Source organism: Melospiza melodia, chromosome 1 (genome assembly GCF_035770615.1).
Source record: "Melospiza melodia melodia isolate bMelMel2 chromosome 1, bMelMel2.pri, whole genome shotgun sequence".
In the NCBI taxonomy this organism is placed as follows: domain Eukaryota; kingdom Metazoa; phylum Chordata; class Aves; order Passeriformes; family Passerellidae; genus Melospiza; species Melospiza melodia.
In genome coordinates, this window is record NC_086194.1 from 8,766,214 (window position 1) to 8,782,179 (window position 15,966).

General features: G+C 37.9%; 1 protein-coding gene across 5 annotated transcripts in view; it reads left to right on the forward strand.

The window, feature by feature from the left end:
* The window catches only part of RBM33 (RNA binding motif protein 33), a 101,956-nt gene that overhangs the window by 12,093 nt on the left and 73,897 nt on the right, over positions 1-15,966 (forward strand). For all 5 annotated transcript variants that reach the window (XM_063182080.1, XM_063182144.1, XM_063182195.1 and 2 more), the window contains exons 2-6: positions 64-142; positions 5,132-5,180; positions 6,999-7,075; positions 9,550-9,841; positions 10,909-11,019. In XM_063182080.1, the coding sequence (XP_063038150.1) occupies positions 64-142; positions 5,132-5,180; positions 6,999-7,075; positions 9,550-9,841; positions 10,909-11,019 (608 nt within the window). The remainder of the gene's footprint in view (positions 1-63; positions 143-5,131; positions 5,181-6,998; positions 7,076-9,549; positions 9,842-10,908; positions 11,020-15,966) is intronic.

Genomic DNA, 15,966 nt, shown 5'->3' on the forward strand with positions numbered 1-15,966 from the left:
AGAGCTCTATTCTGTGCTTCAGTTTCAGTAAGGATTATTTAATGTAGTCACTTTTTTTTACAGATGATGACTTTGATCAGTTTGATAAGCCTGGTGCTGAAAGGTCTTGGAGAAGAAGAGCTGGAGATGACGACTGGGACAGGTAGGTGGAATATTTCCATGTTCAGTTCTGTAAGCTGAACTGCATTGTTCTGTTTCCCATTCTGGCATTTTGTACTCTAACATTCAGAGCAGTGCACATTTAGATTCTAATGAAGATGTTGTTTTGCATGTGTCAGCCAATGCTAGATTGTGCCAAACATGTACTTGCCTTGAGGAATATAGAGCATTGTGAAGAGATGCCTTTTAAAATTGGATAAATACAAAGTATTTGTGGTGTGTAATTTTGCAATTAATGTTTTGGTTTTGCTTTTAAATATTTAATAGAGCTAGGTGGTTTAAATAGAATTTGCTAGTACTTGAATTTGCCCAACTTAATTTTTAAAATATTTTTTACTTCAATGTTTAAATTACTTTCATGTTTAAATTTTTTTACTTTGATCTTTAAATCCCTATCCTCTTAAGTTTTAAATTGGGGGAGAGGAGGAGAGCTTAGGCATGGGCATCTTCAACAATATGACTGTTCTAAAGATAGAGAAGTGTGTGTGCTCTGGGTTATTTTGGGGGAGAATGTGTGTTCTTTTATGAGGCAGGAATCAAGCTGCTGGCTGCACAGATCTGCTCTTTCTAGGAGAAAACATTGCACTTATTTCTGTTATTTTTCTATGATTCCTTTTTAGTAATAGACTTGTTCAGACTTTGCCAGTGGTTTTCACTCTAAAAGGGAGGAAATATTCCAAGTAGATTTCTGTGTTCTCTAATAATCACTCAAGTGATTGTAGTAAACAGATTTTACTGTAAGTAGTTTTCCTCTGAGCTGAGCCTTTGGAGTAAATCAACTGCTCTACATTTATTGCCATTCCAGAGGCATTTGTTTCCTCTTCCTTGGTGTTCTGCTAGGTTGAGTGGGAGTATGTGAGTGAGGAATTTGGGCAGTAGCTCTGGGATATCCAGGGTGTTGTGTTTGCTGATGAGCAGTGCCTGCTCTCTGTCAGCCCAGGGCAGCTGTTTGAGGGTTGGATGCTGAGGTGCCCCAAGGAGCTGCTCTGCTTTGGGAGTGGAATTAAATAACTTGCTCAGCCTGGGTCTCTCCTGGGCTGCCTCCTGTACCCAGGATTGGCTGTTCAGAAACCTTAAAATTGCAGGCAGAATGTTTTGTATTAGAATATTTTCTGAACTTTTGGCCTTTGGTGCATAAATGGGTGGGCTCTTGGCTGCTGACTGGTCACATTCAGGTTTGGCTGCCCAACTCATCGCTTGATAAGATCTGAAAGAGTCAAGCAGCAGCTGTTACATCAGAAGTTGGAAGCTTTTACTCAGTGGCAAATTGCTTGTGCAAAGCTGGTTTTAATAGGGCTTGACAGTTTTAGAGTATTTTCACTGAGCTGAGACTTTGAAGTATACAAGGATTTAGTTTTAGAAAAATGGCTTAATTTATGTGTTTATTATTAGCTGTATTCAATTAAAGAGAGATAGATGATCAGAAATTCAGTAGGGAAATTGTGAGGGAAGTGGTTTCAGGTGCAGAGCAGAAGATTCTGGAGTTTTATTTTGTTGATAATTTCAGAAGTTTTATTTTACAGCTGTATCTAGTAAAATACTATTTGTATGTGTTGGAATATTTTTTGGTTAATACTATTTTCTTCGAATTTCAAAGTTCTCTTTGTAAGTGTTGAGTTCTGTAGTTGTCTTGGCAATTAGAAATGCTGTACATGGACATGTTGCCTAATGTAATTGTTTGGGGATTTTACCTTCTGGCCTAATTCAGTGTAGGACATGGTTTCTCAAAGATGGAAAAAAGGCTGGATGAACACAGTAATCTTGGTTTTAATCTTTCATGTGTTGTTTTCCATTGAAGCATCATTTGGGAGGGGGAGATGGAGGAGGTGTGTTAGTCACACATCTTCATCAAACATCAGCTCCTGCTGCTGTGTTGTTACTTGGCTGAGTCCCATCCCCCAGTCACTTAAATAATCAAAATAATATAGATTTATTAGTAGTATATTTATTTGTAATTAAATGTTGATTTTTCAGATCTCTGTCATTTCTCAAACCCTGGAGGGTGTTAACTGAGAGTTGGAAGGCCCCACTTATTTGGGAGTACAAATGTAACATTGTTCTTGGAGAATTTTCCCCATTTTGTCCAAGTTCTTTTCCTGAAATATTTGTGTCCTTGCTACTGCTCATGTGTAATGAGACATGCTTATGAAATTGGAGACTTGAAAGGGCCAGTCTGATGTCTTTATCACATTAATTTGTACATTTATCTCATTAAGTAGCCCAAAGCTTGGGTTTGGGAAAAACCTGCATTTCTGGTGCTCTCCTTCAAGGTGACAGGGCAGATTTAGTAGCTGGTATTTGCTGAAATTCACTTGTTCAGACCCTTCTTTGAGATTACTGATTTCTCTGTGCTGGCTGAAAATTTTCCACTTTTAGTCTGCTTTTTTTTTTGTTGTTGTTGTTTTTTTTTTGTTTTTTTTTTTTTTTTTTTTGTTTTTTTTTTTTTTTGTTATTTTTTTCTTATTTGAGTAGGCTAAATTTATTCAGTAAGGAAAATGTTGGGTATTGAGTGTTGAAGAAGGGAAGGAAAATCTGTCTCTTTCTTGTGAGTGCAGTAAACCCAAAATTATCTTAACCCAGTATTCCCTGGTATTGTGGTTTTGGAAAGACATTTGTCTTGATGATGGCAAGCGTGAGATGCTTTTGGAACTAGAATAGGTGTGTACTTTTATTCCAGTTTATTTTATGTGGATTTGTGTGATATGAAATTGCAGCCATTCATTTTTGTCTATTTCTCTCAGCTAGCCTAAGATCTGTCAGTGTCAGAGGGTTTTCTGTTTGTTTTCTTGGTTCTTTTGTTTGTTTGCTTTGTTCTTTAATGGTCAGATTTAGTCCTTGTGGTTCTTTTTTCTATAGAAAAGCTTCAGATTTGGCTGCTTATAAAGGAGCTTGAGATAGTTCCACTTTCCTGTGCAGGTTTTTCACTGTTACTTTGTTTACTAAAAAAGTTACTCATGGTCATTTTTCTAATTTATCAATGAAAATACTGAATGAAATTGAATATTTTAATAGGTTTTGAAAGGCACCCTGTGAACTACTTTTTGCTTCTGATACAAACTTCATTTATATCCTGACAGCTTTTTTGACTGTCAGGCAATAGATTAGAGTTTCTGAAAATCTAGACTATGTTTGCAGTTAATTCTAGAGATCAAATGTTAATTTTTTTTGTAAACAATCACATCAAGAGTGCTTTTTAGTAATATGGTAAGTAGGCCTAGGTATGTTTAGATAATTAAATTAATCTTTCAGTTTCTTTTGCATTCCTTTCCTTAATCTGAATTTCTTGCTACCCAAACTTGGTTTTTATCTTTGAATGCTGCTGCAACATATGCTCTTGCCATCTCTTGGAATTTCTCTAGTGCAGTTTTATTAAAAGCTGTCAATGGTTGGCCATAGTGCTGGGAAATATTTTCAAACATTTTGGTGCATTTGTCAGATTACTGACAGTTGAAAAGATTAGTGATTTTTTTTTTTTTTTAGAGACAAAATTGAAGTAGGAAATTCTTCTGCAACCATTTCTGTTCCACAGAGTCTCCTGTCTCTGAAAGAAAAGGCTGAAGTTTTAGTCAGTTTGCTCTTTGGAATGTGTGATATGTCTTATCCCCTAATTTTTGTTTAATATTACATTGAGCACGAAACAATTGCTATTTGTTAATGTTCAGTCATTCCTGGACCTGTTTGTGATCAGTAACAGTGGATAAATGCTCTATTATACTGACGTTAGTGTCCCATTTAGGGCTTATTTGGTGTATCATTTGTTCTTTCCTAGCCCAGAGGATTTTTACAGCCCTCACTACCCCTTCCCTCCTATGTTACCTGTACAGTAATTGGCTCTGAAAGAGATCGATCCATATGAAACCCAACTGATCTATGTTTTGGGATTGTGTCCCCATTTTCAAGCATTTGCCATGTAGTTCTAAGCAACTCCTACACAAATTCCTTTGCAGTTCATATAGGCTGTTCTCACTTGGGATGATTTGGTTTTTATGTACTACTTAAGGGGTGGTGGGTTTTGTTTCTCTTTGGTTTTTTTTAAGATGTGCAGGTAGAAATAGTCTCCTCTGAAAGTACAGCTCATATTTCAAATCACTGGCATCTCACTGTAGTATTGATATGCATGTTCTAATACATGTTTTTTTGTCAGTAACAGGTGTTTATTATTGAAGGAGATTGGTCATCCCTGTCACTAAATAATTCTGTCACTGAAGGAGGAATGAAATGAAGCAGTTTTTGTGGAGTTTAGCTCCCCTTGGATGTAGTTCCTTGCACCCAGTTGTGTTTATGGGGCAGTTGCACTGTGATGGCAGAAGTGCTGTAAGCCAATATTTCTGTGCTTCCTGAATTCTTGGGCACAGATAGAACTGATGAAACATGCATTTGATTTTATCACCCTACAAATGTATGTTTGCCCTTACCCTCAACCTGAGGAGGAGGAAATGAAGTATTTATGCCAGATCAAGGCCTAAGGCTGGCTTTCAGGACAGGTCCAGGCTCCCAAGCCAGGCAGCGTCCCAGGCTCTCAGCTCCTTGCTGGGTGCAGCTCGGACCACATGGGGACCTGTGGACTGAGCCTTGCCCACAGGACATTCCTGTCCCATGGCCTCCCTGGGGAGCTGGAAATCAGCAATTTGGAGTTTGGACAGTGTGTCCAAATGGCCTTGGAGTGAAGGATCTGGAATGGCTGTGGTTTGGCTGGCTGTCCCTGTTCCTGTGTTGGGTTTAGTTGAGGGGATATGGAAAGGAGAGCATACAGAAATGAAATGCCTGTGCAATACAGATTTATTTAATAGGTATGATTTATTGTTTCACTGAAAAGTAAAAACCTTTTATTCCCTGAATGCTTTGCTAAAATACGCTTTGTGCTGGCCTGGCAACAATTCTCCTTGAGGCAAATTTTTAAGGCATATGCCCTGTAAGGTTTTTGGTTTTGCTTTGTAAAGTTCAGCTTCTTAAATTTGTTACTGTTTTACAGTGAACTTGATGATGACTTGCTTGGAGAGGATTTGCTGACTGGAAAAAAGGTAAGAGTTATGTATTAAAATTGCAGATATTAAAATGTGAATGTTGTTCAGCTTAGACAGTTCAGGTGTTTGGTTTGACCTTGTGTATTTTACAGTCACCTCCCCAGAGCACAGCCACAGGTACCTGAGGTCTGCCTTACTGCCACAGCATTCTGCACCCAAGGCTTTGTTTCCTTCTGTGGAATACCTCCAAGTGTGACTTTTTAAAATAAAAGTTAGGGGAAAATTTCTTTTCAACCCAGTTAGGTCTCCTGAATGCTAATTAGCGTGATGGAAAATTTAATCCAAGTGCCAGTTTCCTGGCTATTAAAAATCACTTGTCAAAATACCAGTAGTATTTACCAGAGAGTAAATAAAAAAGCAGTCATTGCTGTCTGTGAAGGTTCACAATCAGTGTGCATGATCTGCCAGCTCATTGCCTGATGAGTAAACAGAGGATTTCCCCTTTTAAAGTGAGGGGAAAAATATGGCAGCAGTTAAAACTAGGGACCATAAACAAGTTTTCCCCATGTCTTCTATAGACTCTTCCTGCTGGTACCTATTTCCAGGATTGAACTCTGGGAAGAGAGCTAAATGTATCTTTGGATTTGCAAGACATCCATAGGAGAAGATGGGACTTAAGTTTGAGAAATCAAATTGACCTCTTTCTGTATTTTATCTTGTAAATGAACTAATTTTGAAAGTAGTTTTTGATGTTTTAATTGGAAATCAATAGGTTGTTAAGAAACCTAGCTCTATTAAGAGTTGAGTTTTATTTGTTGTAGTTTTTTATAACCATCTTCTAAGTGTTGGAAGTTAGCTTCTTGAAATTATTACAGCTTCTGTAACCATTTCTTATTAAAGATAGAAAGTTCCTTATTCTCATGTGCTGGTTTAAAGAGAATAAAATTGTAGTAGGATAATGATTGCAGATGTTTGTTACACAGTTACCAGAACCAGCAGCAATTAACATTGAATGGAGGTGATAAAGCTACTTATATTTAAAAATTATATATGTGAATACTAACCAGTACTTGATTCTCCAGTGTGTTATGTTTTTTTTGGTGCTTTTTCTATTCATCTTTTTAATTTGCCATGTTACAGGGCAATACCTGTGAGTATGGACCCATGTAATGGGGTAATAATTTCTTGGATTTCTTAGAAAATTTTCCCTGAGTTATTTAGGCTAAACTTTCTTCTGTTTAATCTCATCCCAGTACTTTTAGATAAATCTATCTTTGTGTAACCTTTCTGGCCCTATTACTTTAGAGGCTGGAAATGTTGCTCAGCAGAACTGCAGTTATCTCTCCCTAGGGGGTAATTATTAAAAAAAAAAAAGAAACAACTGAAAGTTGTTTAATTTGAGAGACAAATTAGGAGGTTTTTTCTTCTCTTACAAAGTAATAATGATTTTTCAGTTTTCTTTATCATATCCTTTGCTCCAGTCTCCTGTCTCTTCTCCCTAGAAATTGCAATTCATGTGTTTTCTTGACTTGTCTAATGCATCAAGGTCACAAGGCTGTGTACAAGAGTTTACCTTTCTTCCTTCCCGGTCTGTCCTCAGTGAGTTGTCATCTTTGGCCATATTTGAGAATACATCAGTAAAAAAATAGTGTTGATAGACAGGCAAATTTGAGTTCTGTAAATTTCCTTAGGATTATCAAAAATGTATTTTAAGATTTGTGATCTTGTGTTGTGTGTTTTTTCTCATTGAATTATGTAATTTCTTTGAAGATATGCTCTCAGTTTGGGATGTATTCTTCATGAAAAATATTTAGCCTTCAGTACTTAACTAAGTTTGTATCTTTTTTGTTCATGATTGACTTTTTTGAAACCTAGAATCAGTCAGACTTGTCAGATGAGGAGCTGAATGATGATCTTCTGCAGAGTGACAATGAAGAGGAACAAGAATTTCGGTATTTCTTTTTAAATCTTGTCTTGGATAACTCAAAGCTATGAATGACTCCTGTTACTGATAACTAATAACTACTCAACTAAAGTTATTGCTATATACTTATAGTTTTGCTTTTTACATAGCCAGCTACTTAGTGATGTATATATAATGTACACAGTAGCATTGTGAACATTTCAGTAAAATAATTTTTTTGTTATTTTGATCTAATAAATTTTTTCAAATCTCGAAAAAGCTTATAAGAAGAAATAGTGTCATCTGCTGTGCATATAGAATTATTAGCACTTACAGAGCTTTCTTTACTGCCTCAGTGTTGCTTGCTGATGCCAGATGATTTTTTGCCTTTTGTATATCATGTCACTTTTATGTATCCTCAGTACACTTAGCATACATACTTGTAATTCCTTAAGTCTGATAATTTATCATAGTCCTAGTGTTCTGTTAGGCCAGGTGACCAAACATCCCAAAGGCCTCGTAGTAGGAGGCTGCAGGGAAAACCCTGCACTATCTTGGGAAGCCAAAGTCCTCTCTAGAATCCATCCTGTAAATTGGAGATTTGGCCCAGCCAGGGAGGAATTCCTTGGGGTGGGAGAATATCACACTATTCATTCAGTCTTCTCATTGGGGCATCTTTGTTAGATATGCTGATTTGTAAGGTCTAGAAATTGTATATGGGATCTGTCATGTGTTGTGTGCATTTTGTATGTTCCACCTTGGTGAAGTGGTGCACTATGAGGATCCTTATTAAATACCAAGGTAAAAACCCTTTATCCCTTAATTGTGTCTGGCTCTTAATTTTTAGGACCAAAGGAAAGGCATCATTCCTATATAGTCCTTTTCTGCCATATTTCTTTTAAAAATCTGTCTTACCTCCTAAGACTCTGAGGAGGGGAATTTGTGACTTAAACATTTCTCTACAATTACACAGCAGAAAATTTTGAACAGACTTAATAGGATTAAGATATTTCCATGGGAGTTTACTGAGAATCCTGCCCTGTGAATACCCTGTGGCAATACAGTTTTTCAGCTGAATTTTGGGCATTACAAGTCAAAATGAATGTCTTGTTGTTTTTGTTTTTCAAGCTGGAATGAAGTAGGAGAGAAAATGCTTGTAATGCCAGTGATGCAGTGCTATTGCTGCTTTCACTGGCCTGTTTTTCCTGCTTCCCTTATTGCATGCTGTGCAAGGCATGTCATGTGAAGGGCTGTGGATGTATCTATAACATACATAGGGGAATCTCCATCTCTGAGATCTCTGTATTAGCTGTAATTAGGATAAGGATTCCTGTCCTTATGTTGGACTGGTGAGGGTGTGATAAAATGCTCCACCATCAATCTCTTCATTGGCTGCCATTTTTCTCCATGCAGTGAGGGTGGGACTGTTCCCTTCAAAAAGGGGAATCCCAGTTAGAGTTCTTGGCTGGTTTTTGCTGTATGTCCTCCTTGAGACTCCTGGATAGCAGGGATGGCTGTGTGACCAAACACAGTAGTGATAAACCCAATTTGATATTATCTCAAATGTGATGATACTGCTCAGTGGAAGCAGGTTTCTGTAGACAAGTTTTGCATTTTTAGCAGTTTTATTGCCACAGAGAGCCTTTCCCTTCCCCTTATGTTTCCAGTCAACCTCATGTTTCTCTAGTTGGGAGGATAATGATAATCCTGCATAATGTCTTCACTTTTGTTTTAAATCTTCTCTCTCCTAGAGATGCAAATAGCTCAAAGCTGCCTGGGTCTTGTTCCCCCAAACTTGGGAAAATGGAGAATAATAGGAATGTTATTTAAAAAAAAAATTCGTTGTGTTCCTTATACACAGAGCTCTCAAATCAAGAGCTAGTCTGCTGTTGGTTAGTTGCTTTTTTGTGTTGATGGCACTGACTTTTGTAAACAGTAAACCCTGAGCTTTGCTTTGCCTGCCTGAAGATTATAAACTTGGCAGTTTTTCTATTGATTATTTTTTTTAGGGTCTGTGCTAGTTAAGAATGTCTTAAAACATTTACATTACAGTTTGGACTATTTGTTTTATATTATGTAGAACATTAAATCTGTCATTAAAAATGCAAGTTTGAATTCAATAATCAAGAATGAACAATGTTAATACATTTAGTAAAAAATGTTTTGCTAGTGTATTCTGAAAGATTTGGAAAACAGATGCAGTTACAGTAATTTTGTGTATTTTTTTTGTTATTCTTGGAATTAAAATTGAATCTGGTCTGCTTTGGCTACCAAGCAAGACTTTTGCCAGTTTGACCTGCTAAACCATCTGGTTGGTTTGATTCCCCTGGTCAAATAGCCTGCAGCTGGTGATAAGCTGCATTTTAGTATGCATTATGAGAACATGGCGTGGAGTCAAACAGTATATGGGCTATAATTCTATCCACCAACTTGGAGATTTTACATTTGTTGGCTTTGTTTTGCTGAATCTTTGTGAGTAGTTGCCAGTTAGACTTGAGCCTCTGAATTGTGCCCGTCTCACAGCTCTCCAGGTGTCACAGTGAGCCTCAATGCCACACCTGGCATCCTGACATCCTACGAGTCCATCAACGACCCCTCCCTGGAACACGAGGCTGAGTATGACCAAGGGGAAGATGAAATTGGTTATGACAAATCTGAAGCACCTGAAGAATATGCCTCAGAGTATGCAGAGGAAGGACATTATGAAGGCAATGATGCTGAGCTGACAGAAGACCAAATAGAATATGGGGAAGAGCCTGGAGAAGAAGATGAAGTGCTAGACCTTGAAATCAATGAACCCCTAGATGAATTTCCAGTGAGTTTCCTTCTATTGTATCTTCAGAGATAACATTGCTTCACGTGCGTAGGGTTTTAGACTGATTTAAAATCTGTTTACCTCCCTGGGGAGGAGGGGAAATTAGACCTATTATCACTGTCTGCCAGTTTCTTTATCTAGGCTGTGACAAAGTTTGTGTTGACAGCTTGTTTGGCGGTAGGTAATGCTCCTTTGTCATGCTGCAAAGCAGTTGAGAATCATGACCTTGAGGGTTGTATCCTTAAGGAAGAAAACTGCTTTGTGTGGTGGAGATGCACTGCCAATTGTTAGAAGTACTTAATGCAAAAGCTTTTATCCAGGCTTTAGACAAGATCTGATAAAGTCCTTCCAAGGTGAAAAGATTATTGACCTGCTAAAGACATCTTTAAGGTGCTAATATCCCAAAGTGATTGATGTCCTGCTTGTTCATCCTTTTTGTAACTGAGAGCTGTCTAAACCTGAATAAAGAGATTGGAGGTTAGTTCAGAAAATGTCACCTGCATAATTCAATATAATTTAAGCAGCATGTTAGAGAACATGCACCGACTTTAATTGTTAATGAAATGATTTAATCTTAATCAAAACTGTACGTGATCAGTGAGGTGTTGGAAAAATACAAGCAAACTTAAGCAAGATTTTGCTTTTGTTTTATGTTCATAGTTTTTCAGAGTTGAACTCACTCATATGTAAGCTCTTGCAGAATGCTTTAAGAATGTTTATATTTGATGGGTAAATCTGGTGTTAATGTATATGTGCTATGGCCAGAAAGTCCTGCAGTGTTTGCTTCATGAATTTGTAATCAGTGGATGCAGATAGATAGAAGTAGTTGGGACAAATAGTATTAAATGGGATCTTTATGATGACATAGCTGGGATATGAATGAAACTGTTTTGGTTTTGATAATTTTGAAATCACTGTCTAGTTAAAACCCTGCTAATTATGCTGTAGTGTGCCATATCACTTATAGTTGACTGTTCCCAGAGATGCCATACTTCTCTTCCACTCTGGAAGCTGCAGCAATGCAGTCAGACCCCACCTATTCATTTGCCTCCTGTTTACTGCTTTAGGATGAAGATTACATGCAATCCTATAATGAGCGAGCAATGGAAGAACAAGGAGAGTATGCAGCTGATGAGGAGTTGGAAGAAACCCAGACAATGGCTAATGAATCAGAAGAGGTATGTAATGAATTTAATGGAAACTTTAAATAACTAGTTCTGTTACAGTTTGATTTTGTAGAATTGTACATAGAATTATACATAGAATGGTGCTGGGTATGAATTGATGCAACTTTGCCAGTTGATGGTAGTACTCTATATATAAAATGAATTGTGATAGCATCTATATTGTCAGATACATCAGATCCCCTCCTTCCCTTGGGATTAGAATCATAAGGGAAAGCCCAAAATGTGCATATTTAGTCTTGGCTTCAACATTAGAAACTTCAGGGGCCCATTTGGGTAGGAGATGACAGTAATACTGCACAGTCTGTTCAGTCTCCCAGAGCTGTGGTGCTTCCCTTTCCAGGTGGATCATTGGTGCTGTTGGGATGTACACACAGTTCTTGGGTATCACCCTTTGAGTGAGGGGAGTGTAAGCATGGAAGGTTTGGTATTTTAGACAGGCAAAGAGTTTGCTGTTTTGAAAGTTGTGCTGAGACTGAAATTCCTGTGAGATTTATCTTCTTCAGTGAGGAAAATGGAGAGTTCCTTCATTTGCAATAAGAAAGCTTATGCTAAAGTCTGCCAAGTATGCATTCACTAATTATAGCCTGGTAGTGATGCCTAAAGCATCACTTTTAGCTTTTTATATATTTTATGTATATCTACAGCCTTGTATATTTTTAATACATATTTGTGTAGGTTCTAGTATTTTTCCTGCCCTCTATCACAGTTTAACAAGCCTTTACTCTACATTCTTGAGATTCTGTTTAGTCTTAAGAATATAATTCCTGACAAGGACATTTTATGCTCTACCAGAACCTAAGAGACATAACAAGAAAAAAGGGAAGGCAGCCCCTGGACCAGCTGACCCAGGGCTGGGTTACTGACAGAAGTGATTTCCTATTGGATGTACTGGCTAGATAAACTGATTAATTAACCTTATAAAAATAACAGAAATCCTGTGTCATGCATGTGCAATGTGATTTTTTGTGCCCCTGCAAGCTTTCATAAAAGTCGCTTTTTTATTTTTGCGCTTCAACTGTGTTGCAAGGTTTTCCCTTTTGTTATTAGGCAAGGGTATCACAACCAGTTTTAATTTGCAGCAAGTTTTTAATGGAAGATTTTTTCCCTTTCCCCACCAGGAATCTGCTTTAATATTACTTTTATTCCAGTTCTTAATTAAATAGGATTGAATGGATTACCTGCTGAGAAGTGTAGTCAGAGTGTATTTCCTCTTTGGAGCTTTAAGTCATCAGGAAATTAATTCCTCAAAGACACAGCAGCCTTACTGTATGAAGTTCTCACAACTGGGTGTGCTGTGATGCTCCAGTTGTATCAAACCTATCTTGGTAAAACAGCATTTTTTGGTAGGTGGAGATCTGCATTGAAAGGGACCACCTGCATCCTTCAGCTTCCACTGCTGCAAGCACAACATCTTGCACCAAATACACATTCATGTCATTAATTTCCTACTTCCCAAATGTTAAATCTGCCCTTCAGAAGAGCTGTGAAATCCTTGAACACTTTTTATTCCTTCACTGGATTGATGATGCACACTTTTGTTTTGGTGTTTTGGAGATGAACTGATGCATTTGTTGTGTCTGCAGCCGCAGTCTGAGATGATGGACACGATGCACATCGTGTAAAATTAAATGCATAGCTGGGATTCAGTGCCAAACTTATTGCTGTAAAAGCACAGCTTCATTTTGGGAGCATGAACTCCAGAGTGATAATCCTCTAATAGTCACATTGTCTAAATTTGTCTAATTCAGAAATAAATGTGTTTAATTCAAAATGTACCATTGATGCAAGTTTTTAATTTGTTTTGTAAAGGAAGCTTTTATGGAATTTGTTCATCATATATGGTGAATGTTTTGGCCATACCTTCAGTTACTCTACATTTTGGCTTTATTTTCATGGTTTGTAGATTGTCACAGGTTTATTTTCTCCAAAACAGTACCATCTTTTTTTCCTTTATCATTTTGTATGGATCTTACTTCCATTTGGCAGTAGACTCACAGTTGCACTCTCTGAAGAATGGGAGGGAACCTTTGTAGAGTATTCACTTCTGTTCATTGCGTGGTTAGATGCCTGCCTCCAGCTCTGAAGAGTTCTGTTCTTTATTCAAGTGTAAAGTAACAGCACTTTTCCTCAAATCTCATAACATTCAGTGCTTGTAAACAGGGGTAAAGGTTGGCATTCTCCTGCAACAAGAGTGGAGCTGTAATGGATGTGGTACAAAGAAATGGATGTGGTACAAAGAAAGAGCATTATTATCTCTTGGTTGAAATTTGGCATCTGAGTAACAGAGGAGAATGTTGGGTGGTGTTTTATTTTGAGCAGTTACATTAAAACCAGCTAAAGCTTCTTATTATATTGCATGAAGAAATAAGAAATCATTTTGTAAACCAAGAGAAAAGCTGACTGGCTGGGGAATTGGAATGTGATGGGGGAAAGAAGTGAATAAGGGAGGGGAGACAATTGTTACAAGTGGCATTCAGGTGGGAGAAGTGAGGAGTAGGCAGGTAAAGTTTGTTTTTGAAACAGTGCTTAAAATTTGAGAACTTGGGTTAATAAATAAACAACACTCTGTGTGGCTTCCTTCAAAAATGTAGCATTGCTTCAGAAAATACTTTTGCCTTCCTAAGGTATGAAGCAAAACCCAACACCCAGAAGTTTCAGCAGCAAATAGGTGTGACAGAACAGCCACATGATGTATCATGTCCTAAATATTTTAGAGGGAAAATATCACTAATTACTTCTGTGAAGTGTTCATAAAAATTAAATCTCATGAAATTGGAATTCATAATGTCTTTGTTTTATATTGAAAGTAATCTGTGAAGTCAATGATAGAGGATTTATCATTGCATAATTTAAACATTGTCTTGGGTTAGGATAATAAGAAGTGAAGAGTACTTTAGTCAAGAAAGCATTTCATGAAGAAATGCTGCATACTGCTTTTCTTTTGATAGAATAAAGGCTTGGGGGAAAAAATACCCATATCTCTCTTTTTTTTTTTTGTGGACAGAATAACATATTATGTCTGATATGTTGCATCTGTGCTTAGCCAAAACTTCTGCACTTTAGTTCTGTTGTTCAAGTTTGAAAACACGACCTGCCAGCATGGAGGAAAGTGGTGAAAAGAGTGCAAATCAAAACAGCCAATTTTTAAACATATTATAAGGCACTTAGATTTGGTTTTTGACTCCATTTTTCATCTGTGGAATCGAGGTGCCCTTGGAATAGGTATAATATCCTCCTATCTGCCCTGTTGTTTTTTGATCCCCTGGGATTGAGCAAGTGCATCTTCTTCAGTGTTTACCTGTAGCAGATGCCTCCACTTCCTTTTTTTATGGCTTATTAGTAGAAGTTCTTTGTTTCACCTTTAATTTAGTTGTTTTTGCACATCTTCTGCATATCTGGAACAAAGCTGTCCTGAACCCTGTGTGGGGGGTGGATCCTGTGTCTGGGGGATCCCATCTTTGGGAGGATCATGCTGTGTCAGTGTTTCTGCAGCATCCCTTGGGCTGTGTGTGACTCCATTCCTGTAAGCTGCTCAGGGCAGGAGCCCTCAGCCCTTCTCCACAGCAGATCATAACCCAGTGTGAGGAGTCCTGCTCAGTGGCTGGGATTTAGGGCACAGTTATTGAATGAGGATGGCAGGAGCCCCTGACCTCGTGGCACCAGAAAGGTCATTCTGTTTCTGTGTAAGGGTCAGCAAAGCTCTGTGGTAGCTTTGTGCAGGGTGTCATAGTGGGAAATGTAGAGCTCCCTTTGGGAAGCCTGGGCTGGTGAGTCCAGTGCAGTGACCTCAAGTGGCCATTCAAGGGCTGTTAAAATCTATGCAGAGATATTCATGATTAGCAGGTATTAAAGCCAATCCTGTAAGTAATAATAAGGCTTAATTCTGTGTCTGCAGTTGTTTTTTTGAAACATAGAATCCATTCCTGCTGTATCTTGGCAAAGCAGCTTCTGTTTGGCTGGAAGGTGGAAAAGATCCTGCAGGAATCTTGCATTTTACAAGTGCAGAACAAACTGCAGGGGAAGGATGTGGGCTCCTACCCTGCTCAGCCAACCTTTCCTGGAGCTGTGTGGAGAGAACTTATGGGTGGCTGTCAGACATGTTTGTGTTCCATTGCATAAATCCCTCAATAAAAGGTGTAATCAGATTTGGATATGGGTCAGTTACCATTCTCCAGCACTGCCTTGCCTTGGTGCCTGCTTTGTCATTAGCTCCTTTGATATTTTTTTTGTCTTTGATACGTAATGCTTGTATGGCTGTTGCTGGTTAATGGGTGGCATGAGCATTATGCTGATGAATAAAGTGAGGCAGACCAAGACTTCAGAATTGGTATAAGTGGGTAAGAGTAGAATAATGCTAGTCTAGAAAAGTTTGGAATTTTTTTTATTGTTCTGTAGGTAAGTCTGATAGTCTGTTGGAAATTAGGATGTTTTCTTATATTTTCTTTTTAGAATAGATTTTTTTTCCAGAATGATAATTGTCAAAATGCAACAGAGAGTTTCAGGGTTTTTAATAGCATTTCATTAAAACATAGCAGAAGTTTTCAGGACAATATAGACTTCATTATTCTTTCTAGTCCCAATTCTGAAGTTTGAGCCACACATAGAGCCTTGCATGATTAAGTTTAGCACTCACAGATGAGATTACATGACTGAGACCAGTCTTTGATTAATAAAAACCAGAATTCCAATGTAGCTTCTAAGGGTCCTAGATGTGTCTGGGGTTTGTGCTTTATAGTAAAGCAGGAGGCTCAGTGTAGAGTAAGCATGTCTTGCAAAACAGCTGCTCCAGTTCTGACTTCCAAATCCTGATTCTCAAGGAAAAGTTTCTGAAAGGAAGAAGTCAGACAGTAAAATTATGGAGTTTGTGATATTTATGAAAAGCAGATTTAACAGAGATATTGCTTCTCCTTGCTCTTTTGGGAGTCCCTCTTTTCAAGT